The 27623-nt window shown below is 34.7% G+C and overlaps 1 protein-coding gene and 1 long non-coding RNA gene across 3 annotated transcripts in view; one reads left to right on the forward strand and one right to left on the reverse strand.

Moving 5' to 3' along the window:
• The window catches only part of LOC132364521 (uncharacterized), a 31273-nt gene that overhangs the window by 2526 nt on the left and 1124 nt on the right, over positions 1 to 27623 (forward strand). The window contains exons 1-2 of one of the 2 annotated variants that reach the window (XR_009502829.1): positions 18205 to 18334; positions 27506 to 27585. This is a non-coding gene — a long non-coding RNA (uncharacterized LOC132364521). Of the gene's footprint in view, positions 1 to 18204; positions 18335 to 27505; positions 27586 to 27623 lie in introns of those variants that run through there. The other variant, XR_009502830.1, reaches the window with a different exon arrangement.
• PLS1 (plastin 1) overlaps positions 176 to 27623 on the reverse strand; it is a 110277-nt gene continuing 82829 nt past the window's right edge. Inside the window, exons 10-16 of the mRNA XM_059920170.1 lie at positions 25161 to 25356; positions 20390 to 20468; positions 17168 to 17282; positions 10496 to 10629; positions 9930 to 10053; positions 2530 to 2654; positions 176 to 2293 (exon numbers count right to left, since the gene is read on the reverse strand). Of these exons, the coding sequence (XP_059776153.1) occupies positions 2158 to 2293; positions 2530 to 2654; positions 9930 to 10053; positions 10496 to 10629; positions 17168 to 17282; positions 20390 to 20468; positions 25161 to 25356 (909 nt within the window). The 3' untranslated portion in view covers positions 176 to 2157. The remainder of the gene's footprint in view (positions 2294 to 2529; positions 2655 to 9929; positions 10054 to 10495; positions 10630 to 17167; positions 17283 to 20389; positions 20469 to 25160; positions 25357 to 27623) is intronic.

The following is a 27623-nucleotide window of genomic DNA, read 5'->3' on the forward strand; positions in this document are numbered from 1 at the left end:
AAAAAAAAAAAAAAAGAATCATAGAACCATCTTCACTCCTCCCAAAACAATAAAGTTTTTGTTGTTGCTTTACTCATTAGTGTAGGAATTGTTCTCTTTTCTTTTCTGGAAAGTAAGTTTATGATATATTAATTTTCCAGGTTATATATTTTTCTTTAAATGAAATACTGACACATTTGTACATACACAGAATTTTTATTAAATATATTTTGTGAGAAAAAGAACACTCTAAAGTGCCAAAGTTCATGTAAATCAGATAACTTAGTGAATATAATGGTGAAAAAAATCAAGAGGAAACGATTTAAATAATCTCACAAAAGAGCAAGAACATATTTTAATCTTCATGTAAGAAAACAATCGTCAAATGATAAAGGAAATCTCTTTTGTAGAATATATTTCAAAGTTCCACCTGTTGATGATTTCATTTAAAAAATTCTATTCTAAACACATGAGTAGTTGTACTCTTACCATCACGTATGTTTTAATCCATGGTAGAAGGGGGGTTTAGACTACTCATTCCCGGTGAGATAAAGTGACAGCATTTTTTGTTGCACAGCAGTACTGGTCACTGGCACTAACAGTGGAAGATGAAGGAAGTAAACTTCTGAACTCAATTGTTAGCAGAATCGGTCTACTGCTAAAAAATTCAGACAAAAATAGGTCTGAAGCATAGCTACTGCCAAGTAACGTAAGCATTAACCAAACATTGCCAATTTGAAGGAAACTGGGAAAAATGTGAAAATATGTTGAATATTAGCTTTGTGTTACTTTCTACTAAAGATATTCAGTGGGCATACTCTAAATTATTTAGGGCTAGAATATCAAAAATTAGCACGTGTAATATGAAGCTAATAATATGGTATCAACATGTTTTGAGAGCTGTAGCCAGTGTTTGAAGTCAGTTGAAAAGTAACTATATGCACATCCAAAATGAATATTTCTAAAAGAAATCTTCATGTACCAGATAGCTACAAACTGAAAAGTGTTACGCACCTAGTGGGAGCACAATAATTACTTAATGTTGGTTAACTGACCAATACAGTCATCCTTCAGTATCCAGAGGACTGGTTCCAGGACCCCCCCAAGGATACCAAAATCCGCAGATGCTCAAATCCTTTATATAAAACAGCTTAGTATTTGCATATAACCTACACACATCCTTGCGTGTACTTTAAATCATCTCTAGATAACTTATACCTAATATACTATGTAAATAGTTGTAAATACAATGTAAATGCTATGGAAATAGTTGCTGGCACTTGGCAAATTTAAGTTTTGCATTTTGGAACTTTCTGGAATTCTTTTTTTCAAATATCTTTGGTCGCCGGTTGGTTGAATCTGTGGATGTGGAACCATTGGATATGCATGCATCAGATATGGAGAGTTGACTGTATACATACCATTTAAGAAAACCTGGGTAATTCAGGTGCAAAATATGTATATGTACACACATATTTCTCTAATAACATCTTACCAACATATATATGCTGCATGTCATAGTTAAAGCTGTATTACCAAACCAGTACATGTAAAGTATCGATGCAGTTAAAATTAAGTTTTAAGTAAAAAGCTCCTGCTACTTATACAAGAGAATGTACTTTGAAGTTTATTCATGAGTTAGTCCTTATATATAAAAAAGTTTAATGTTAATGAACAATACTTGTCACTTAAAAATTTTAGACAGTATAGAAATTTACAGAAAAGTTAAAGTTTTGGACCACTTCACATAGTTGGAGGAAAAAAATAAAAGGATTAAACTGGATTATGACTTTGAATACATTTATGATCAAAATCAACACACACACAAAATCAAAACACATTTCACAGCAGGACCTGCAGAAAAAGTTTTGCATTGATCATTTTTGAACCATGAAAAAGAATGAATTAGTCTTGTTTTAATGAGACTTTCAGGAAACAATAATTTAATCATAAATATCATCTTGAAAATGAACACACTCTTATTAGTATCGACTGGTAAATTAATTGTCAACAAATCCTAGCTAGTATGAACAGGATATTAAATTCATTAATGATTCATACAACTGTGTTGAGCATACAAATAATCTCTGGTTTTAATACCCACTACATTTCAGAATTCTGTAAACTGTGAGGCATTCAATGTGTTTAATGTGGCAGAAAATCATAATAAATGTTTCATTATTTTATTTTGTTCAGTCCTTTTCCCATTAAGCATGCAAACACTGTCATAACCATCTTGGGTTTCACTTCCACGAGGTCATCAGGTAAGGCATATATCCGGGCACCGATCTTTCGAGCAACTGAAATGGCGTATCTTGAAAAGACAAGAAAAATATCTTGCTATTTGTTTTCACTTAATATATGTTAACAAAAGAATGAAACATTTTGACAAGGTTAACTTTACAAGAAAGTTAAGTTTGTGAGTCTTTAAATCATATTCCTCACATAAATTGTACTTAAAACTGTGAATTTTAAGGACATAATAGCCTCACCTGCAAGGATTAAGAACAAAAGAGCCACTATGTTCTAATATAAACCATAAAGGCTTACTTAGCATTGTTCAGCTTGTCCTCATCAGAAAGGTCTTCTCTCTTGATCATTTCTTGACGAACTGCATTTGGTGCAATGGCATCTATTAAATCCAAGACAGGTAAACTAGTGCTAATAGATTTGTCCTAGAAAAGAAAGAATAGATGAACATTCATAAACATCTTTTGTAAATGTCAGACCAGAAGATCATAACCATATAACTAAAAGCAATTTATAAATTTTCATTATACTTAACATTCAGCTATTCTGCAAACAACACAAATCACAAACCATTTAAAATATGCTTTTCCTTTCATCCTTACAGAGCTTACAGTATAGAGAATTGTCATCATACCTGGAATAAGGTTTGTGGATGTGACAATTCCTAAAGTATGCTAACTACAGTATCCATTCTGTAAAAAATAAACAACTTTTGAAAGGGAATAGGAGATGAATTTTAAGTGAATAGTTTTGCAAATTCTAGTAACATTCTTCTTCTTACACCATGGACTCCTAAGCCTTCACTTAATATTTTTCAGAAAGAAAAATTAAAATAATAGTGGAAAGGAACTAATATTTAGAAAGGCATTATTCTTGTTGCTTTACATGTTCAGTTTGTTTAATCCTAACAGCCTAGTAATAAAGAAATTATAATCTCTCATTTTAAAATGAAGAACATGAAGGTCAGAAAGCTCAAAAGACCTGTTCACACAACCAGTACGTACAGAACCAGTATTTGAACCCACGACTGTCTGACTCTAACGCCCAAGATTCTCTCCACTTTTGAAGTTTCCTCCAAGGCAACTAAAAATGGACAACGAAATTCTAGTGGATAGAACACTGCTACTGAAGTCAGAAATCCTGGTCTGAATTGATTGTACAACTTACCAGCACTTGAACAAATTATTTGTTTTGTCTCTCAGCATGAATAGTAGCAACTGTCGCTTGCCTACCCAGAATCCACTCCTTACTACTTTCTCCATCCTACCAGAACCCACATGTTTGCTCTGTATCCATATATGGACGTGTGCTTCAAGGAAAATTAACCCCATCCACAGCTCCAAGAGCGACCCTGAATTAGTGTAGACCGTTTATTCTGCGGGTAAGGTGATAAACTTATTCTTTTTACGTATAGAGCAATACAGTGAATAACAGATATACTAATATCTATGGCATTAACATTTCATGGGGGGAGGGGAATTTAGGAAGAAAATGTCTAAAAGACTCATTAGGCAAACAATAATGAAAAAAGGTTGGAAAAAATAGTCTAAAAAAGCCAAAGGGAGGAATCCCATCTGATTGCCACAGTGATTTGGCAATCACTAATTTAATTTAACTTAATTTAATTTAATTTAATGTGAGGCCCTTACTATCCAGGAAGAGCTATGGAAAGCTAGCAACACCCCCTCCTGAATGTGAATGAGAGGATGAAACCTCTGGCACAACCAGCAGCTATCCAATGAGCAAGAGGAAAACCAACTTTAGAGGAAACCACTTTAGACGGCAAAGCAGAGATGGACAAAAGCTGATTGACATTCCTCAATTACTGGCTCAACCAGTCCCAATGTCTACCCTGCCTCTGGATCTTTGCTATTGTTCTGTGCCTTTACTCTTGGTTTAAATCACTTTGAGTTTCTGTTACTTGAAGCCAAAGGCACCCATTCCTAATCACTACAATGGAACTGTCACAGGATTCTTGGGAATACTAAGATAAATGAAGACATCTAGTACAGTTCCTGGCCAAAAGTGGTTCTTTTTTTTTTTTTTTTTTTAATTTATTTACTTATTTTTGGCTGCATTGGGTCTTCGCTGCGCGCGGGCTTTCTCTAGTTGTGGTGCGCTGGCTTCTCATTGTAGTGGCTTCTCTTGTTGCAGAGCACGGGCTCTAGGCGCATAGGCTTCAGTAGTTGTGGCTCACGGGCTCTAGAATGCAGGCTCAGTAGTTGTGGCACACGGGCTTAGTTGCTCCGCGGCATGTGGGATCTTCCCGGACCGGGGCTCTAACCCGTGGCCCCTGCATTGGCAGGCAGATTCTTAACCACCGTGCCACCAGGGAAGCCCCCCAAATGCGGTTCTTAATAAATGTTTGATAAAACAATTTGAAGCCATGTGAAGAGTACAAAGTTCTTTTTGGGGCCATGATCTACTACATTTATTAATTTTAGAAAAATTTATATTCTTCATTTTCAGGAATGTTCATTTTATGAAACAGATTTTGGGGGGTGAAGTAGAAATAGAGGGATAAAAATAATAAGGGTCCTTAAGTCTATATGATGCTGGTAATCCAGATCTGGTTTTGGGGCATCTTTTCTATTTCTGAAAAACTCTCACACATACATTCTCAATGTGTAGCCTGCAGACCGCCTACATGAAAATCACCTGAGGTGCTTAGTAAAAGCACAAATTAATCCTTGCACTCAAAGTAATGTCAGATTATTTGTGGATGGGGCTAGGAATCTACATTTTTAATAAGCTTTCTAGAAGACTCTAATGTACACTGTTATACTCTCTAAAATTAAAGCTTAACATGCATGTCATTCTATAATAAATTAAAAATTTCTATGTGCTTTTCATATAATATTTCTATGATGATTCACAATCAGACAAGTGGCTTAATTGTGCTATATTTTGATTACTTGTTTACATATTTATGAGGGTTTTTTTAAGTTTGGGGAAAATTGTTTTGTTTTTTATTCAGCTTTATTGAGTTAAAATTGACAAATAAAATTGTAAGATACTTAACGTGTACATCTTGATGATTTGATAAGATCCCTCCCATCTAATTAATTAATACATCCATCACCCTCACTTATGTATGTATTTTGTGTGGTGTGTGTGTGTGTGAAAACATTTAAGTTCTACTCTCTTAGCAAATCTCAGTTATACAAAAGAGTGTTAACTATAGCCACCATGTTATATATTAGATTCTCAGACCTTATTCATCTTATAGCTGAAAGTTTATACCCTTTTGTGGTATTTTAAATATTTCTTAACTTAGGTTTAGGAAACAAGGATTTTTCCACCTATTTCCTTATGATTCACCTTGAGAAAAACTTTTACTGAGTTGAATGAAAAATTTAAGTTTCTAAAGATATTGGATTCCTTATCTTCCAATTTCCAAAAAAACAGGCCTATCTTCCAGCTCCCCTGATTTGCATATTATCAGTGAAAGACATTTTACTGCAAAAAGGGCAGGGGTTATTGTAAAACCCTTGGTTTAGTATATAAATACATTTTCATAATTTTTCTTTCACTTTCCTTAAGTTAATCATATAGAAATTACTTAAGCAAAAAGAATTTCTAGAATATTAAAGATAACTAGTCTAGAGTTTGGCTTGATTTTCTTTTTTTTTAAAAATATATTTATTTATTTATTTTATTTATTTTTGGCTGCACTGCGTCTTCGTTGATGCACGTGGGCTTTTCTCTAGTTGCGGCGAGCAGGGGCTACTCTTCGTTGTGCGCAGGCTTATTGCTGTGGCTTCTCTTGTTGCGAAGCATGGGCTCTAGGCACACAGGTTTCAGTAGTTGTGGCATGCGGGCTCAGTAGTTGTGGCGCACGGGCTTAGTTGCCCCACTGCATGTGGGATCTTCCTGGGCCAGGGCTCGAACCTGTGTCTCCTGCATTGGCAGGCGGATTCTTAACCACCGAGTCCCCAGGGAAGCCCTTGATTTTCAAGTTAGTGAGTTGTACCATCTCTTCTCTTAATTTGATATACATAACTAGTAGGACATTACATTCCATTGTTCCTCCTGTCACTTTTGAAAATAAAAGTGGAAAAACAGTGTTGTGGCCGCCAAAATTCCCTAAAAAAATCACAACAGGAACCTCTCCACGATGCCCTTTATATATTGGCAGTACCAGTAGTGTAGTGTAGTAAGCTCCATTTATTGAGCCCTTAATGTGTGCCAGGTATGACTGAGCTATTTACATGTGTTAACTTATTTAGCTTGACAACAGACCCAGAAGATAGATACTATTAATACCTCCATTTTAAATATGGGGTAACTCAGGTATAGAGAAATTAATAATTTGCCCAAGGTTACATAGATACTAAATGTGAGCCAGAGATAAAATCAGTTTTATTCATCAAGAGATGTAACCCAGGGCTTCCCTGGTGGCGCAGTGGTTGAGAGTCTGCCTGCCAGTGCAGGGGACACGGGTTCGAGCCCTGGTCTGGGAGGATCCCGCGTGCCGCGGAGCGACTGGGCCCGTGGGCCACAGCTGCTGGGCCTGCGCGTCTGGAGCTTGTGCTCCGCAGCGGGAGGGGCCGCGGTGGTGGGGGGCCCGTGCACCGCGGTGAAGAGTGGCCCCCGTTCGCCGCAGCTGGAGAGAGCCCTCGCGCAGAGACGAGGACCCAACACAGCCAAAAATAAATAAATAAATAAATAAATTTATAAGAGATGTAACCCAGCTGTTAGTATAAACTGCTAAGACTTCTGGAAAACACATGCCCTCCTCACATGCTCCCTATTCTCCTTAGCTGATTTCTGTAGCACTGCTAACACCCCATACTGTGATTCCTGTCTTCTTATTTGCCTCCTTTCCTAAACAGTGAGCTCTTTGAGAGCATTTTGTAGTCACAGCACCTAGCAAAGTACCTGACACGGAGTAAGCTTTGAATATTTATGGAATGAATGAGCAGTATGTCACATAGCTAAGAAGTGGCTAAGCCTGTGTCAAACCCGGGGCCATACAACTCCATAGCTTGGCTTTCAGCCTGCAGTTAGATCTGGATATGAAATCCAGCTTTCTGCTTAATAGTTGATGACAGTGGACAAGGTATTTAACTTTTCTAATGCTCACCTTTTTGCTTATAGAGTTGAGAGAATTAAAAGAAACAACAATGTGTGAAATGCTTAGCATAATGACACATAGGACTCAATAAATGGTAATTATGATTATTGTCATTAGCTGATATACCACCTCCTCATCTTCTTGGTGAGGAAAAATTACTTTGCAACTAAAACGGGTAAATTTGTCTTTTCTAAAATTTCTGGGTACAGCACTGCCTTGATGATGATTAATAGGTTCTTACTAGTACCATTTATCATAGCTTTCAAATATAACACACTGAGTTGGAAAAAACCTCCCCAGCCCGACTATTTTTTAGCATGCACTGCTATATTTCTTATTTATATTCTGTTTAAAGGTTTTATTATCAAGCATATATAAATGCCAAGCACTTGTGCAATATGTTTCTACCACCTCAGTTCTAGTAAAACCATAGTCTCAAGTCTGCTTTTCTCTGTGAGCTCTCTCCCTTAAATGGGTTGTGTACTCCCATTTTTCAACTCTCTCTTCTATTCAACTGATCACCAAGCTTGTAATCCTAGTTTTAATATCTCTTTTCATCCAACTCTTCATTTCCTGAAAATTACCTCAAATTCAATAAGCTTAAAACTGAATTCATTGCCTTTTTTAGAAAGCAGCTGCACCTCAGACATCCCCATTTTTGTTATCAGTTTTCCAGTTACCCAGGCCCCAAACATCCAGTTTTAACTCCTCTCTCTTTCCTGTGCTTCCCTAAGTCAAGAAGCCAAACCCTACCTGTTCTTTTGCAAATAACTATCCATTCTTAAAGTTCCCAGTGCCCATCTGCCACCCCTACCCAGGATCCTTATCACCTCACACCTTGAGTTCTGCCTCAGCACTTTCCTTGCACTTACACCACTCTTGCTCCAACCCATCCTGCTCCCTACCTTCAGAACAGTATTCCTAAAGTACTGTGCTTATGTTACTCCCCTTATCAGTGTCCTTTTTAAGGCCAGATTCCTCCACAGTCTTGGCCCAGCCTATACCTTGCACTATATCCCTTAGAAACAATCCTGTCTAGCCAGACTATTTCTCCTAACCTTCTCAGACTTGCCTTTATTCAAGGTGGACCCCCTTCTAGCTTATTATTACCCTCTTGTTCTTCACCAATTCAAATCCTGCCTCCATCTCTGATGCTCAAATAAAGTCTAACTGTCTCCACTAACCATTCAGTTGGAAATGATCAGTTAGATTTTTCCATAATATTAGTTGTATTATTTCTTTGGATTTTAACATTTACCCTGTAGGATTGTTACCTTCTCGGTTATACAAATTTTGTCTTTGAAGTAAATGGCAAACACTGTGAGAGCCAAAATAATTTCTTACATCTTTTTCTTTACCAAAAACGTTACTTAATAGTTAGAGCTCAATAAATATTTATTAATGTGCTTCTAAATATTTTCTCATTGTATTTACTTTAATGATATACCTGCTTGTTATTTTTCACAAATTAATGTACAAATGTCTATAATTTCAGTATAACAATTTTAAAGAGTAACTGTCAATTAGAGAGTTTTATATGTCCCCTTTCCTGTTTTACATTTTAAGTTGTGTTTTATATCTAAAATATATAAAGACAAATCACGGACTAAAAATTCTTTTTTTTAAAAAAAGTAAGCAACAACAAAAACTCAATGTCATTAGTTCCTTCCAAGATGGAAAAGAAAGAAACAGTTGAACTAGGACTCAGGCAACATCTCTGTCAACATCCAGCTGTCCGCTTTGGGGCTCAGTTTTTGGTAAAGAACAGAAGATTGAATTTATCAATTTCTGACATTTCTTCTGCTCTACCATGTTGTCAAACATATATAGCAAAGGCAAAGAAGAAAATAAAGATGGTTAGATAACTCTTGGGAGAGCTTAGGGTTTCATCTATTTGCACTCTTATTTCACTAACAAAATACAAATTGATGGCTCATTTTTCACATATAATAAAATCACAAACACAAGGTTCACTGAACGAATGTGTACAAGCAGACATGCTTATTTGTAGCTAATATCAGCTTGCATGCAAAAGCAAAACACAATGGAAATGCATGAGAATTAGCTGGTATGTATGTGCAGACTACATTTTGAGTGCTTTATGAATCATCCACAAATGCTCGGAAGTGAGTGTTAAGTGCCGTTATGAAGCCAGGTGACAAGATTTTGTTTTTCCTACCAGTTTTCTCAATTCCCACTTGAATCGCTTTGGCTGGCTCTGTTATGCCTTGGAAATGATGTCAATACAATTCTGAGACTGCTGCTAGGGAGCACAAAACATTATAGGTCCTATATAAGCAATGTCTTTTTATCTTTCTTTTTCCATTTGACAATTGGATTTTTGGCTCAATTTCTTTTTTAAGATTAGATGACTGAAGTCCGATAATATTAACCTGCATTTATACTCAATAGGCTAACCAGTCAAAAATATAAGAATTCAAACTGAATATTTCTGGTTTACACATGCCAAATAATTAGTATGCCTAAGCTCATCAATTGTGTGTTTCTGAGATACAACATTGATGTAATTCTAAACCTAAACCAATGTAATTCCCAATGCAAATTCCTTCTTAAACTTAGTTTCTCCCCCCCCCCCCCAAATTTTTAAATAGCTTTTGATTACCTTGAAGCTGGAAATAAAAGTATTTTTGTTTGCACTTTTAAGAGTCTGATTGACCCATTCAATGATAATTGCATCATTTACTTTTTCACCCTCTCCAAGATCCGATAACACATTCAACGTGTACCTGTAACAGAAGAGATACATATTTAAGACTGAAAGGGGTAAATTTGCTCTCACATCATTTATATCAATATTTAGATGAATATTTAAGAAATATTTCAGTTCTAATAAATATTTCTAATTTTAGTCTGGTAAGCTCTAGTACAGAGCTTAGTAATCAGAAACAAAAACTACTATATGGTATTTTAAAAAATTAAAACAACTCCTTACAAAGCAGTGTTTCAGAGGCATTAATAAAAGTAATTGTGTTTCTAGAGATTGACCCACTTTTAAAACAAAATATAATTATAAAAAATTTATTATCAACAACAAATCATTTAAAAATTAATATATTTCACATTGTATGTTTCTTCTGTGTTTGCTATTCTTCAAAAATAGCTAAAGTTTTAGTTCAGTGACTTGTTGAAGGAAACGGACAGTGATGTCACAAACAAATCAGCCTTTACCTTCTCATCAGCTGCCACACCAGTGCCAGAGTAAGTGTGGAATTCCCTTCATTTAAGTCCTGCCCAGCAATGCCAACCAAGGAGAATTTGGCCTTATTCTTCCCAAGTTCCACTGCATAGTTACAGTTTTCGATCTGTAAATAATAGTAAGTAAACGTTTTGGTATAATACAAATTTTTTAATATATTTCTTAAATATGCCAGCCTAGTTCAGTCATCTGAAAAATAATTATGATGACACTGAAAATTTATATGACAGAATTTCATTTCCTAATACCCAGTGAAATTAAGGAAATAACTATTCCCATTTTATAGTTGAACATATCAAAGCACTGAGGGGTTAACCTAGATAGAGAAACAACTGGCTGAAAAGTTTAAAGATCCTCTCTTACTCTAAAAGTCTTGACTGTCCAAGATTACACAGCTGATTAGTGGCAAATCTGAGACTAAAAACCCAGTTTTCTGCATTTCATCAATAGAGGTAATCAATGTTGTTTTGTCTACATTTAAAATTAAGGAATAGAGAAATTGTTTCATTAAGAATCTAACTTCATCTCCAATATTCTATATCTAGATCTCACTCATCCTTTAAAATTAAGCTTTTAGCCAATTTTCTTCATCAAAGGATTAAGCTTAACCGTATCATCTGCATCCCTTGATGAACTGCCAATCATGGTTATTTTATAATGCTTATGCACCATCTTTTACTTATACTTAGCATTTTATGAACTTTCTTTTGCCAACCATACATAAGCTCCTTTTAAAGGGCAAAAACTATAAAGTGTACAAATCTGTATCATACTCTCCCCACCCCTAGCCCAGGACTCAGCACAGTGCCCTGTCTACAGTAAGAATCTGATGAATGAACACCAAGTAAATTATCTACCTAACTACTTCTTTCCAATGGTATAAGTACAATTAAAATTTTTTTGTCTATCCTGGGCTCTACAGAAATTTATTATCTCCAGTCATCTAGTACTATACTTCTTACCTCAGAACATATATATATAAATGTGTGTATGTACATATATATACACACATACATATATATATTTACCTTTCCCCCAGTGAAATTGTAAGATCTCATAATATCACCAGTAATAAAAGGTGATTAAATATTTTTTTAGAATAAAGTAAACATTTTGTTAAGAAAAACAGTATAACTGGTTTCTCCTGATTTTCTTTCCCAAGTTAGTTAAGGCCTCATTAAAAAACAAGTAAACCTGAGATACAAAGATACACTTTTTTCTAAGGAGAAGAAAATATTTCCAGGAAAGGTGAGAAAAGGACCCCACAATAACAGAATTTGTACAAATTAATGGGTACTGTACTTGCAAAAAGAGAATCCAAATTCCCAGAGGTCAGCCTGTTACAAATAAAAATGCAAGAAGATACTCTGAACCTGCTGTAATATTTGCCTGGTACCCTTAGTAAGTTAAATCAAATCTTTGATATGTATTCATTTTTTTACATGCATGGAGATAATAGTCCAAAATTCTCTTTCCTACTAGTCATTTAATATTATAGATTTGGTCTTCCAAATAGAAATATGCACATAATTTAAAAAAATGAATTCCTAATTTATGGAAAATAGCAGAGCCCTGATTATGTAATAGTGTGAACAGGAGAGAGAAAAAACAGCATATTTTCCACTGCCACTCATTTTAACAGGACAATTTTCTAGCAAATTGTAATAACCACTCATGTAAAATGTGTTCCAATGAAGGGCCACCTGTTTTATGGTTAGTTTGACCAAAGTTCCTGAGGGGAATGACGGTGAGAAAGGAGCTCAGGGTTAATAGTCTAGAGGGCTAAGATGTTGATGTGACCAGCAGTGAAAGAGAAACTGGAAATGGATGCTAGCGTAAGGGAAAAGATATGTTCTACTTTTCGGCAACATTTGATTTCAAGTTTGGCAAAATACTTCTAAGATCTGGAGAGGTACCAAACTAGAGAAAGAGTAAGAAATTAGGTTCCTAGAGGTAACCGTATTTATGGTAGTACTTAACACTCTAAAAAGGAATCTGCTCTCTGAGGATGTAAATACAGAAAGTTAAGAGCATTAGGCCAAGAACTGAGCCTTGGAAATTCCTAGAGTTGTCGGGCTAAAAGTTTAAGACCCTGTGAAAGGTAAGAATGAATACAAAGCACGAAAAAATTGCAGAATATAGTCTCATAGAATTAATGGAAGAAATGATTACCAAGCACTTCAAAAGTGAGGCTTAGATCATTTGGAAAATGAGAAAAATTACATAATGGGATACAGAGTTCCAAGAGAAAAGAAATACTGAAGAAATAATGAAGAAAGACTATTCAAGTGGTGCAGCTTTATGAACTTTACAAATGAAGCAAGTGACATCCGCTGATGAATGCCAAAGTCCATAAAATAATTCCCTGGATACCATTTCATGAAAGTACTGCTTCTTTAATTTTAAAACATCTTGAACTTATTTCAGGCCTTGTGTTTCATTCTATAAATAGCTAGTATTTGCTGAAAGGAAGCATTATACATATGATTGAGACATCTTATAATTAACAAAATATTCCAGATATAATGAGTGAGTGGTTCAGTTTTGTTTTCCTGTTACATGTAAATTGATACAGCCACTATGGAGAACAGTATGGAGGTTCCTTAAAAAACTAAAAATAGAACTACCATACGATCCAGCAATCCCACTACTGAACATATACCCTGAGAAAACCATAATTCAAAAAGAGTCATGCACAGGGAATCAGCTCGGTGCTTTGTGACCACCTAGAGGGGTGGGATAGGGAGGGAGATGCAAGAGGGAGGAGAAATGGGGATATATGTATATGTATAGCTGATTAACTTTGTTATAGAGCAGAAACTAACACACCATTGTAAAGCAATTATACTCCAATAAAGATGCTAAAAAAAAAAACAAACCTATGTGAAATTAGCTAATGAAATTTCCTGAATTCTACTCCCCTGAGAATAATAGGCGTATCAAATAAAATATAAAATGTAGACAGTCCAACCACTAGAAATACTGAAAAATATGAATATATATATAAATCTCTTGTAATTATACTACCCATTTAATTACTTTAATATTATGATGCCTTTCCTTTTTGTCATTCTTTCAAAAAAATAGGGCTTTTTAAAAAATCTCGAAGTCTATAAATACATACATATTCTAGGGATTTGGAGGACGAAGTCCTTTTTGAATGCGTGTGTGTGTGTGCACGTGTGTGTGTGCGTGCATGTGTGTGCGTGTGTGTTTTAAACAAATTAGATTCATATGTATATATACAATATTGTATCCTCATTTCCATGTCATTATTACTAAAACACTAAAAACTCTATTTTTTAATAGTACATTTTACTTCATTTAGGGTGTATCCCAGTTTATTACCCCTTTGTTGAACAACTAAGTTGTTTTTTTTTGTTCTATAAACATTGCTATGATGAGCATTTTGGCACACAACTTCTTGTCTGACTTTCTGATTATTTCATCAGGATAGATAATAAGTGAAATTATTAAGTCAAAGGACTTTTTGAAGATTATTGATATGTATTACTAAACTGTTCTAGAAAGGTTACACGAATGAACACTCCCTCTAACATTGAATGCAGTGTAATCCACTTGTTTCTTATTTTAAATTGCATTTCTTTATTGTGGGTGAAAAGTTTTTCATGTGTATATTATCCATCATTATTTCTTTTTCTGTGATTTTTTCACTCATATTGTTCACTCTCCCATTTTGCTATTACAATTTTAGTAATAGTAGTCGAGTTTTAGTAATTGACTCATGAACTATTTATATGTTAAGGATATTAACCATTTGTCGTTTTGTTGTAAATGTTTCCAAGTTTGTTTTTATTTGCTTTTTAATTTTGTTTATGGTGTTTATTTTTGCATACAGAAGTTTTAAATTTATATGTATCTACTGTATCAATTTTTTCCTTTGTAATTTATCACTCTAAGAGTAGATTATCACTCACTTCTATTTTCTTAAAGTTTTATTAAACATTTACCCCTTTACTTTCATTCCATTGGAATTTATTTTGGTGGATGACACATGGTGAAAATTGCTCTTTTCCCTAACAAAATAGTTAACCAGTTGTCCTGGCATCATGTTTTGGACGATCCTTTCTTTCCCTGCTAAATTTAGTAAGCACCTTGTCATATATTAAGTTCTTATATTCTAGGATAGGTTTCTAGGCTACTCTATTTCATTCCATTCTTATATACCTATTAAACTATTTCAATTACTTTAGCTTTATAAGTTTTTTATATTTTCTAACAGCTCCTCCCTCAATATTCTTGGAAAATGTTCTTGATGATTTAGGCCTACTTCTTCTTCCAATGGAACTTTAGAATCACTTTGTAAATTCCATCCCCCAACACACACACACACACACACACACACACACACACACACACATGCCCACATATACATAAAAGGAGACTTCTTCTAATTCTAACTGGAATTATTTTCCATCTGTAAGTTAATTTGCAAGAATTTTATAATATTTAGTCTTTCTCTCCAGGAATATGGTTATATTTCCATTTATTCCACTAGAGATAGTTATTAAGTCATACGACTGCAGGTTGATTTCATAGTAGCCATATTGATAAGTTATAACAATTTGAGTCCATTAATTTGTATTATATATTTAAATTATACACATCATTTATTTTATTTTATTATTATTATTTTTTTGGCTGTGCCACACGGCTTGCAGGATCTCAGTACCCCAACCAGGGATTGAATCCAGGCCGTGGCAGTGAAAACCCAGAATCCTAACCACTGTGCCACCAGGGAACTCCCATATACACATCATTTTAAATGGAAAGATAAAGTTAAATGAAAGATTCCATATATGTGCGTTAGCATACAGTATTTGTTTTTCTCCTTCTGACTAACTTCACTCTGTATGACAGACTCTAGGTCCATCCACCTCGTTACAAATAACTCAATTTTGTTCCTTTTTATGGCTGAGTAATATTCCATTGTATATATGTGTCACATCTGCCCCATCTTCTTTATCCATTCATCTGTCGATGGACATTTAGGTTGCTTCCATGTCCTGGCTATTGTAAATAGTGCTGCAATGAACACTGGGGTACATGTGTCTTTTTGAATTATGGTTTTCTCAGGGTATATGCCCAGTAGTGGGATTGCTGGGTCATATGGTAATTCTATTTTTAGTTTTTTACAGAACCTCCATATTGTTCTCCATAGTGGCTGTATCAATTTACATTCCCACCAACAGTGAAAGAGGGTTCCCTTTTCTCCATATCCTCTCCAGTCAGTACTGATGAACCTAGTGGCAGGGCAGGAAAAAGACGCAGACGTAGAAAAAGGACTTGAGGACACAGTGGGGGAAGGGGAAGCTGGGACGAAGTGAGTGAGTGGCATGGACATATATATACTACCAAATGTAAAACAGATAGCTAGAGGGAAGCAGCCACATAGCACAGGGAGATCAGCTCGGTGCTTTGTGATGACCTAGAGGGGTGGGATAGGGAGGGTGGGAGGGAGACGCAAGAGGGAGGGGATATGGGGATATATGTATACATATAGCTGATACACTTTGTTGTACAGCAGAAACTAACACAACATTGTACAGCAATTATACTCCAATAAAGATATTTAAAAATAAATAAATAAATCATCTACTTCTTAAAAAAAAAAGTTAAATGAATGTATAAAAATTTTAAAGTCCTACATACTTTTACTTTATAAAGCAAATGAACCTGATATAGAAGGTAGAAAGGAAAAGTTGAATATTAAACCAGCAATTCAACAGAACAAGCAGGTACACCAAGGACACCACAGATCCCCTATTTGAGGAAGGAGAATATTGGAGACAAGCACTTCCTTTACCACTCATCTGCCACCTATTCTCCCACCAACTGTAATCAAGTCACTGTCCTGCTCAAAAACGTTTAACGGCTTCCCAGCGCTTGCAGTTTAAAACCCAAACTCTTTAATCTGACATTCAAGGCACTCAACATCTGGCTTCATTTCAAATTTTTGGCATTCACACTCACTTCTTACCTATCAGAAACCTCTGCTATAGCCAAACTATTCTTCCTAATCGTCAGCCCCCTCTCCAGTCTCCTTCTGCCAAAATTCTATCCATTTCTCAGAGTATAACTCAAGACTACCTCCTGCATGAAGCCTTTGATAAGTGCAGCCTGTGGCTTTTTCTTCCTTAAAACTGATAATATTCACTTTTGCATACACTGTACTGTATTGTAGTTATTTGCACACATATCTCATTTCTTTAGGGTTTCCTAAGGGCCAACTGCATGCCTTTTACTATTTTATATCCTGGCATTGCACTGTACAGGTCATAGTTAGTCAATAAATATTTGTTGAAAAATATTAACAAATAACCAGTGAAGATCTGCAAGTTCTGGTGATTATAAAATAGGAATTCATTTATGATACATCTCAAAGAACATTAAGTATCACAACTTGCTAAAGATAAAAACAGTTGCATACAGTATCTGACTCGGGGGGACTGCCTTCATTTTTCCAAACATTAAAGCCCACTTGTAAAAAGGCTATTAAGCTTAACACATTTTGGGTTGAATCTGTGGGGACAGACCACACTTTACTAAGCTTTATGAAACTCTAAATCCTCTGTTTTCTATCTGAACAATAATAAAATATCCATAGTCATTATTTCATTCACCTTCTTCATGTTCCCTCCAAGAGCAGGATACGGAGGTTTGTTGACATGGCTCCAATCGACTGGCACGCGGATCATTTCGTAGAGCTGAAAGATGACTAAAGCATCTGCAAGGTCACTAAGACAGGAGGAAAAGAAAATGAAGGAGAAGGAAATGTTGGTACTACCTGATTCTATTAAGCGCACTGGAGATGGGCTTATATCTATAAAAATACAACAGGGTCATTTAATGCTCAAAGAATGGCAGGCAGAACAGATCATTTGACCCAAAAATTCTAATCTAGGAATCTGTCCAAATTTTTTTTTCATAAATGTTTACAAAGATATATGTACAAGGATATTCACTCCCAGAGTATTTATTAATTTGCAAACAATCTAAAGGCCTGGCAGTAGGGGCTGTTGAATAAATTATCCATACCATGGATTCCTGGGCCACCGTAAGACACAATAAGGTAGATCTCTATGTACTAACATGAAAAGCTTTACACAACATATTACGTTTAAAAAAGCAAGAGGCAGAACACTGCATACAGTTTATTACCTATTAAAAATATTTTCAAAATTAGTAGTATTTAAATACCTCTGTGTGATATGGACTGTTAATAGCAATTACCTCTGGTCAGGAAAAAAAGGAATATGGGAGGAGTAAAAAGGGATTATCATATTTTATTTTGTTCTACTTAACGTACATACTTCCTGAAGCTTGTGCAGTGAGAATGAGTTCATCTATTACTTATGTATTATGGTTTTTAAAACTTTTAAAAAATAATTATATAAAAATCACAATAGCTACTCAGTAGGAAGCTGTTCATGTTAAATAGCGAGCATTAAGAGGAAGGAATTTATGAGCAAGTAGGAGTTACTGAAGTAATAATACTACTACTTTGTATTCAGAAAAACACATTCTTCCGAGGTGCGCAGAGTATGTCTATTGAGTCTGTTTTCAATTCTGTATGCTAAGGACATAATGCAACAGTGACTGATTTTTTTAATTGCTAGCTCTGTGATGAATTACCTGACTTTTCTCCCTCAACAGCTTGTTCATTGAGTTATGTTTTGCTAAGGTTCATATTAAAGTTACTTTGCATCTCTGAGCACACACCATATCACCGTGAAGGGGGCTGGACCCTGTGCTGAGTGAAGGAGGGAGAAAGTCCTCCTTTGATGAAGGTAATTAAGAGCTAAGTTATCTATCAGCACATGGAGAACTTTGTATGAAAAATAAATCACTGAAGTAGTTGTATAGGTTCTGAAATCTCATCTATTTCATGAATTTTTTCTTTTTTACTCTGAAGGAATTCATTCTTATTTCTATGTGGTATGGTTTATTACTCATGTCTTACAAATAGGGAAACTGATGCCCAGAGAGTTAAAATGATTTCCAGAGAGTTTAAGATGTGCTCCAGAACCAACTTGTCATAGAAAAATTCTAGGACTAGTAGTTCTTAAAATATATTTAATAACCTGTTGAGAGGAGAGAATTTTCAGTTAAAATCAATCTAAATTTTTATTTTGCTTTGGTCTGGGTTTGGTTTGGTATATGTAGGTGGGGAGCTAAAATCACTTAGAGGTGGGTTTAGAAATATGAGCCAGACACAAATTCATGGACACATAGTTCTGGTGCCAACTAGACCTCTGGTTATTGTTTTTCTATATCCCGATGGTTCTTTTTAAGGTTATGTTATTTTTGAGAATTTTCTGAATTCCCTTTCCCGCTCCAAAAGTTACACACACCCAGAAGCCCTGTGCTAGCAGTTCAGGATCTAAATAACTAAAAATAATCTTTAGCTAAAAAAATTTGGTCAGTTCTTCTCCACTGTCAACCACAGAGAACTCTAGTGTTCCTGACATTTATGAAGTTACCATGAAGTTTCAACAAAGCCTAATCCCCTAGTTTTAAATTTATTTCTTAATTTAAAAAGAAAATACATGCTCATTGTAAAAAAAACAAAACAAAAAAAACCCATATTTAAGTTAATAAGTTTGAAAATAAAAGTCTCCTCACTACCCTACCCTCTCTAGGTTACATACAGTTTGGTATTCATCCCTCCAGATTTTTCAAAAATTCATATACACACATGTATATACTCAATTTTAAAATAATAATGATATCACGGTAGCCCTATTATTAGTTTCTCTCAATTATATATCATAGACATTCTTTCAAATGAGTCCATAAAGATCTAACCCCTCTTTACCTTCAGCATTTGAGTCCTTTACTGCCCTGCTACTATTACAGAAGTTCCAGTCTAAATATGTATATCTCTTATCATCTAGCTAGGATTTACACACTCCTATTAAAGACTTTATTAAATTAAGTCTGTCACATCAACGCTAGTTACCAGAATCAGGCAATACCAGTTTTAAAGACTATTTTGAATATACACCAAGAAATAACTGCACCATAAATCTCAGCCAGTGAACGTGGTCTTTTGTGGAATTAATCTTCAGTTCATATTTTAAATAATAATGAGTTTCCTTGGTGTGTAAATTATTAATAGGTTTAGTTAATTAGACCTTTTTCCTAAAAAATATACAATTAGCTGAAGTTGAGTTCTTTTGCATTTTTAAGGCATGCTGGTAGATCTTATTATAAAGAGAGAAGGAAGGTTTCCTCTCATCTACACCTAGAAAGACACATTGTTAGCACTACCAGAGAGCACAGAAAATGATTCAATAAAATATTTTCTTAGTCCTACCAATGTTAATAACATGTCATCATTTTTAAACAAGAAAGAACAAAATAAACAAGTACTCAGGGAAACCAAGTTATTTCTACAAATTAGAAAAAATATGCTGAACAAATTACGGGACAGTTGAAGTTTTGGGCAAAAATAAATAGAAAGAATGTGAATTATAATGAAAAATACTGATAAAATGGTAAGAGCAATTTATAAAATATTACTGTTCTTCTAATCCGTTAAAGTTGAAATAATTTATTATTTTCCTGATTAGTAATTATAAAAAAGCAAGATGAACTGATTATCTTTACTAAATTGGTTATTTATGTCATCACAAATTATAACTATTATCATAATCTTCTCTTTTCAAATAATACTTTTCTTTTAAAATCTAGTGTATTGCCAATCCCCAGCATTCTGCTACTCTAAATGTTGGCTAAAATTCTTGAGACTTTTAGAAAATGTTCTCATGTAAACATACCTACAATTTGAAACTAGAAAAGTTGGACCCTGGCCATAAAGCTGAATCACCTAAAATATTTACCTGTACAAATGATTAATGTATGGGTTGACTCCCAAGGAATTCATCCAGTTCCGAAATGTCCTCTCTTCCTTGCTTTCTCCTAGAGTAGACACAAGTTCACACTGATGATTCAGGACAAAAGAAATCAAGAACTATATTTTAAACCGTTGTGGCAGGTACAAACTGGCCATATATACTTTGCCATGGTTCCTACGATACTACAATCATTTTAGGGGGAAAAAATCTCCTACTGCCAAAGTCCTTGTTTTCCCTGTCTAGAAAGCCTCCATTTGCTTTCTAAATGTCTCCATCTAGAATCCCTTACTTGATGTCTGTGAATTACTGAGCCATGGGTTTCTCTGTTAAGAAAAGTAACAGATAAACTTATGTGGTCCTATCTGTAGTGAATGATTACATGCAAAAGGGATTGGCTAAAAACTAATAAAGCAGCCTTTTAAGGTAGCATTAGCACATTAAACAAAAATAGAAAAGCTATACCTTCCCCAATGCAGTATCTCTAAATTTGTACAGATTATGGTTTTACACAGGAAAAGTGTCTGAGCACACAAACCTGCATTTTAATCACACCAAACAGCAATGAAGGGGAGAGGTAATATAAAAACAAGCAACGAGGGGCTATAACTATTTTACAGGCTTCCTGAGTTATTTTAGATTGTCCCTACTGAAAATACATAAGGGACACAGTCCCTATTCAGAGTGCGAAGAGAAAGACACATTTCATCATAGTAAGTCACTAGACCTCAAAGATCACCTCAAGAAGAAACTCCTGCAGGCACTATTATTGAACCTGTGATTACCTACGCTCCCTGAGCAGTCCCTTCACAGCAGTGCTTACCCCATCCATAAGGGAAATGTGGGCTCTGGTGTGCCACAAAGTGGGCAGAGAGAGATGGGGGCTCTTTTTGCCACGTCTGCTTTCTGGTCATCCCCTGGATTGCAGACTGTCCTAAGTGACCATCTATAAATATTATTGTTTGTTTTTCAGCCAAGTTAGGAGACAATGGAATGGCCTTGCCTACACCTCATCACCAGACTCTTGAAAATTTGAAACATCTACACTTCTCACCACTTCTAAGCCACGGGCAAGTCCAGGTCACCATTTGGACTTTGGCTCATGTGGGATCCCCAGGGCAATTTGGCACATTTAACCACCTGAGCTCCAGGGGCCCAGTCCTATGCAGTTATCCCTGCAGTCACCTTCAGACTGAGTGCCACACATAGTGTACACCTGCACACCCAGAACAGAAATCCAAACCTTGTGAAATCTAAAAGATTCTGGTTTTTTGTGCCGACTGTTCAGGAAATAATCTGCCCCCTGTATTTTCATGTGGTTTTCAATACCATTACCTAAAGCCTTTCCCAGAATCTGCTTTAATTCTTGCTCTATTCAATTACATAGCCATATAATTTCTTGCTTAAATTTTGTTCCCTCTGGTCTGTAAAAGGTAACTGATCAGTCTGTTGTATCTGCCACTGCCATTTTATAATACATAACTGATATGAGAACCTTTTTAAAAAGAACCAAGTTAAACTAAATACTCCTAGAACCCACGCTTGCCTTGTTTTAGGAGTTATTAAATAGGTTCAAATTAACTATCTGAACTTTCCTGGAAGTGACATAAATATAACCATACTATGATCAACAGCTTGATGCATGTGACTTGGGTTCACCTTTTAGTTGTTTCTCTATTACATTCTATTATTTTGCTATGTATATACATTTTTTTCTAGTAATTAGAGAATTTTTACATTATTTCCAGCTGGGAAAATCCAAATTATGTTTTAAGATTACAAACATTGATAGTGTATAACAATAATTTAATTTTTACTTAAAGTAATATGCAATTTCTGCTGAACCTGATGATAAAAGACATTAACGTTGTATTTTGACTGAGTTCTGAAACTATTACAAACTTCAGTGTTTCCTATTTCTTCCTATTGTTCTAAACTAATTATATCATTATTTTAATTTCTGATACCTGGAAAGTAAAACAGATTTTATAAGTGAGCATTTATTTATCTAATACCATTTCAAATTGTCTCAGTAAATAAATGCTAAAAGCCAGAAGCACTATGCATTTGCGCAAGAGCCATGGTAAAGCATTACAAACACATATGTATTCCAGACTGCAAATGTTGTCTGGATTTCAGACAACTGAAGCCATCTTCGAGGTAAAATCTTAATTGCTGACATAAAAGAGAGAAAGAACTATAAAACATTCTTTTCACGTTCAGGGCCAAACTGACACTGCAACTGATAAAAGTTTCAGAGAAAATAACAAATATATTAAAAGTAGGCTACTAAGAGGAAAGAAAAGGAACATCTATTGAACACTCACTACATGTGCTAAGTGATGTATTAAGTGTTTTCCTCTTCCCGACCTGAACATTATTGAGCACATACTGTATGCTAAACTCATTCATTCATGAAAGGTCATTTTAACTTGCTCTGGAATTCTTCAAAATAAGTATTATTAGTCCTGTTTTATATATGAGAAAACCAAGGCTCACAAAGGTCACTCAGTTATTAAATGGTGGTGCCGTGATTTGGACAAAGTCTAATTCCATGGTCTCTGTATTTTCTATCACCACAAATGAATTCTGAGATTGCCTCTCTATATGTAGCCCACATATTTGGCTCAATTTAATACAAAGATTTAATATTTAACTGGGCTTTTAATTTTCTTTAATTCCATACAGATAAAATTCTTTGCCAATGAGGACATACTAATATATGAATATGGGATGTGATAAGGTCAAGCTTCAAATTTCATAAGGCTCTACAAAAACAAATGTACAGAGGAAAAAATTCCAATGACAGTCAAAGTCAAATTCATTTTTGGCAGATGTATCAGGACATACATATGTTCTAAATAAAGGTGACTGATAAATATTTCCCACAGTATCTTTTTACATAAATAAAGTAAATACTAATGGAAATATTTAGCAATCCTATTCACACTGAAAAATTCCAAAAGCATGCTGAACACTAGCAAAAGAATTCAAACGTGACAAATAGGAGAGCGAGCAAGTTGGAAAAGGTATCTAGCAAGAATTCAGTGACTATAAAAAGCAGATCATTTTTAATATGCCACTCTAAACAATGCCTTCTACTGTAAGACACAGAGGAATTTTGAAATTTCCCAGACCGATTAAAAACACAGCAGTCTCCCTTTAAATTTTTTAAAAGTTCTAATCCCTCACCCTAAATTTCTCTGCTGAAAAATCAACATTTTTTAACCTATCTTACCTCTCAGTTACATATCTATGTAGAGAACACAATCTTTATTTTACTGAACTTCTGAAAGAGTGAATTAATCATATTCCTCAAAGAACATATTTGTTAAATCTGAAACTTCTTTCATTAATCAAAAAGCTGTAATCATAAAGTGACCAGGACCTTGGAACTCTGGTTGTGGCAGTCAAAGAGAAAAAGACGATGAAGCTGATTTCTCACTCTGTCTTACTGGGGAAGAAGGGAAGAAGGTGGGTGATGTGAGAGAATGAACAACACTGTAGTATCAAGTTCTCCCCACCAGGAAGAATCCTCACCTGAGGACCAGCTTCTCCAAACCAGGGCAACCATGAAGACTATTTTAGGAGTGGCCCTAACCTCTGACAACTGCCACCACTGCTGCCACTGTTTTTACTCTTAGTGCTGGTACTAATGTGGGTTTTAGTATGCATGTGAGTGAGTGTGAGGATGGCAGAAGAAAAGGAGAAAGGCTGAAACAGATAAGGAGAAAGAACTAGACACTGAGAACGTTTTTGTCATTATGATGATTCATATATTGTAAGCGTCAATGACATTTAGTAAATGTAATGTAGCTAAGTAATACAAAATGATCTATGTTATAGAATCTAAACAGATCCTGCCAAAGATTACTTAAGATAAAAGATAAGTTTGTTTATTCACAGCAGAGGGATAAAGGCTTTACATCAAATCATGAAATCCAGTTGTCAAAATTGATTTCTAATGTGTTAACAATTATACTATCACATCATTATAGAAGGCAAATTATGTAGAGAGTTTACATAATCAAGTCTTGCTCTGCTATTCTAATTAGGTTTCATTTGTGTTTCTTGCTTGTCATCATTCATTCTTTAGGCATATTAAGACAGAAAAAAAAAAAACACAACATGAACAATGCAAAAAATAAATATCAACCCAGACAGAAAGAATAAATGGTACTAATAAAAAGAACATTCAGAATGAATATATTTATAGAGTATAGAAAAGTACTAAATACAGTACCTACATTAGGAGGGGTCAAATCTGCATTTCATGAAGCAAAACAGGAAAGTATTATAAATTATGAGACAGATAACAATAGCCCACACACAAGACAAGTAATGAATATTGTAAATTTTTTCATGTACACTAAACACATTAAAAAGAGAACAATACTGGAGTCAAACTGTAGCTTTCAAAGGAGAAAAAAGCTACAAATAATTATTTTTTCCAATAGCTATAATTCATTGTCCATATTGGTGGTGTAATTATGTTATGTGGTCATTTAAGAGAACGTTTTAAATGTATGATAGTTTTCACTAAACTCTTACGGAGAAGTGACAGACATGTAAAATCTACCTCAGCATTCTCTTTTAACCAAAATGAAAAACGACTTTAAGTTGAACTTTTTAATGGATGCACACGCCTACACACAGTGAACTTCATCTCCCACCACAATCCCCTACCTCTGACGGTGAAGTAGGACAATACCACAAAAAGATACATACAGTGAATCAATTAAAGACAGAAAGAGCATACCTTCCAATAAATTCATATCGATGTCATTATTATCAGGCTTGTGTAGGCTTGGGTATGTGTTAAACAGGTTAGCTACAAAAGCTAAATTAAGTTTAGGATTGCCTGAAACCACATCTGCAGGAGTAACAAACTGTCTGCAGCCCAGTTTATCTGCTTCCCGAAGCATGAATTCAGCACGCTTCAAGTCATTTTCCTCCTAAACAATGAAATAAAACAAAAATGTTCAAGATTAAACTTTTTACTGGCATAATTTTTAAGTCATATACATATTTATAAGCAACTACTTTTTTGGAAATATATCAAATAATGGCTCAAAATAGGGTCAGAATGTGCAGGAATTCCAAATTAACTTCCCCATTTCTTTTAAATCGGTAAGAACAAGTCTCTGAGTTTTCTTGCTGGGATCAGAGGAATATTTCACCCTTATTGCTGAAGTACTCAACAAAACTCTCAAACATTGTATCAGTAAGCTTCTACTGGCTGAATTATAGGTAACTTGCTCAAGGCCATATACTAGAATGCTTTCTGGCTAAGAGGCTTAGCTATCTCACCCTTTCTACTCTGGTATTTCCAGTAGACTCTTTTCTCAATGAAAAACAAGTTGGGATACATATAAAAAATATTAAAATCAGTAGGAACAGCACTTTTCACAATTGCAAAACCCTGGAAACAAACCAAATGCTTATCAACAGGAGAGCAGATGAAAACTGTGAAACTGTGTTATATTCACACAATGACATATAACAATATGAGTGACTCATTAATATAATATGTTCAAAATAAGTATAGACATTTAAGTACCTGATAACTTTATATGAAGTTAAAAAGTAGAATAAATTTTGTAGAAAACAAACTTATGGTTACCAGGGGATAAGTAGGGGAGGGATAAATGGGAGATTGGGATTGACATACACACACTACTGTATATAAAATAGATAAGTAATAAGGACCTACTGTGTAGCACAAGGAACTCTACTCAATACTCTCTAATGGCATATATGGGAAAAGAATCTAAAAAAAGAGTGGATATATGTATATGTATAACTGATTCACTTTGCGGTACACCTGAAACTAACACAACATTGTAAATCAACTATACCCCAATAAAAAATTTTTTTTAATTAAAATAAATTTAATTTTGTAAGAAATACATTTCGTTGAAAGAAAACGATAGCAAAAGAAAGGCAAAAAACGATGAACATAAGATTCAAGATGGTGATTATCACATTAAGGGGAGGCAGAGAGATGGCATAGGGAAGAACTACACAGCTAAATGTAAACTGATGTCAAAGTCTTAACTTTCTTGTTGGATTGAGTGTTTGTATGAGCTTGTTACAATTTCAATACAAACAAACAACTACCAAACAAAAATAAATAAAAAGAGGGACATGCCTGGACCTATGATGAGAGTATATCATGACCAAGGATTATGACTTATCTAATTCTGTGCACCAGAGTTGTAAATAAAATGTAACTGAAATCAGAGAAAGCAATAGGTTCAATGCTATTAAACAGCAATAAAAAGCTCCTCAGGTAGATGTGAACAAATCACAATATGTGGACCTTACTTAGATCTTAATTCAGATAAATTATAAAAAGAAAACCTGACATTTATGAGGCAACAGGAAATGTCAACACTGACTAGTTATTTTGATATTACAGATTATTATTAATTTTTTAGTTATGTAAGGTATTATGGTTATATTTTTAAATGGTCTTTATCTTTTAGAAGTACATATTGATGAAATGATATCATGTCTAGGATTTGCTTCAAAATAATATGGAAGAGGAAGCAAATAGGTAGGTGATAAATGAAGAAACAAGACTAACCATGAGTTGATAGTTGTTGAACTTGGGGGATGAACACATGGTAGTTCAGTATATTAAGTCCGTTCACTTTTGAATAGGTTTGAAACTTTCTGTAAGTTTTTTTAACTTCCTAATTTTTGTACTCAAGCTAATTTGTAAAGTTTGCAATACTGATTTTTTAGATTTTATAATAATGAAAAATATAATTAATTAGTGATGACTCAAGTTGCCTTTTAAAACTAAATATTCTGGATATTACACTTTAAGTACTTAATAGATTTTCATACAAACTATAATCTGACCAGATTTTAAGGTTTCGATAGAACCATCCCTGGTATTTACAACTTCTGCTAAAAGAATGGGCTTCCTATAAAATGTGTTAGATGGGTCAGGATTTGTATCACTTCTTCCTACACCATAAATACTAGGAATTGCCATTTTTTATTTTGTGTATTGTCAAATATAAGTTGGAAGAACTGATAATCAATTGCTTAGAAATCTGATAACAGCTTGTTGCTCCCTTTCCTTCTGCACAGCCGCAAAAGCACCCTGGTGAGTTCCAGTGACGTCGCACCAGGGAAATGTGGGTGTAGGGTTGATTCCACACATACTCAAGGTCAGAATTCTGCAATTCCCCTTCCTCATTCATGACAG

Source organism: Balaenoptera ricei, chromosome 4, assembly GCF_028023285.1.
Source record: "Balaenoptera ricei isolate mBalRic1 chromosome 4, mBalRic1.hap2, whole genome shotgun sequence".
NCBI lineage: Eukaryota > Metazoa > Chordata > Mammalia > Artiodactyla > Balaenopteridae > Balaenoptera > Balaenoptera ricei.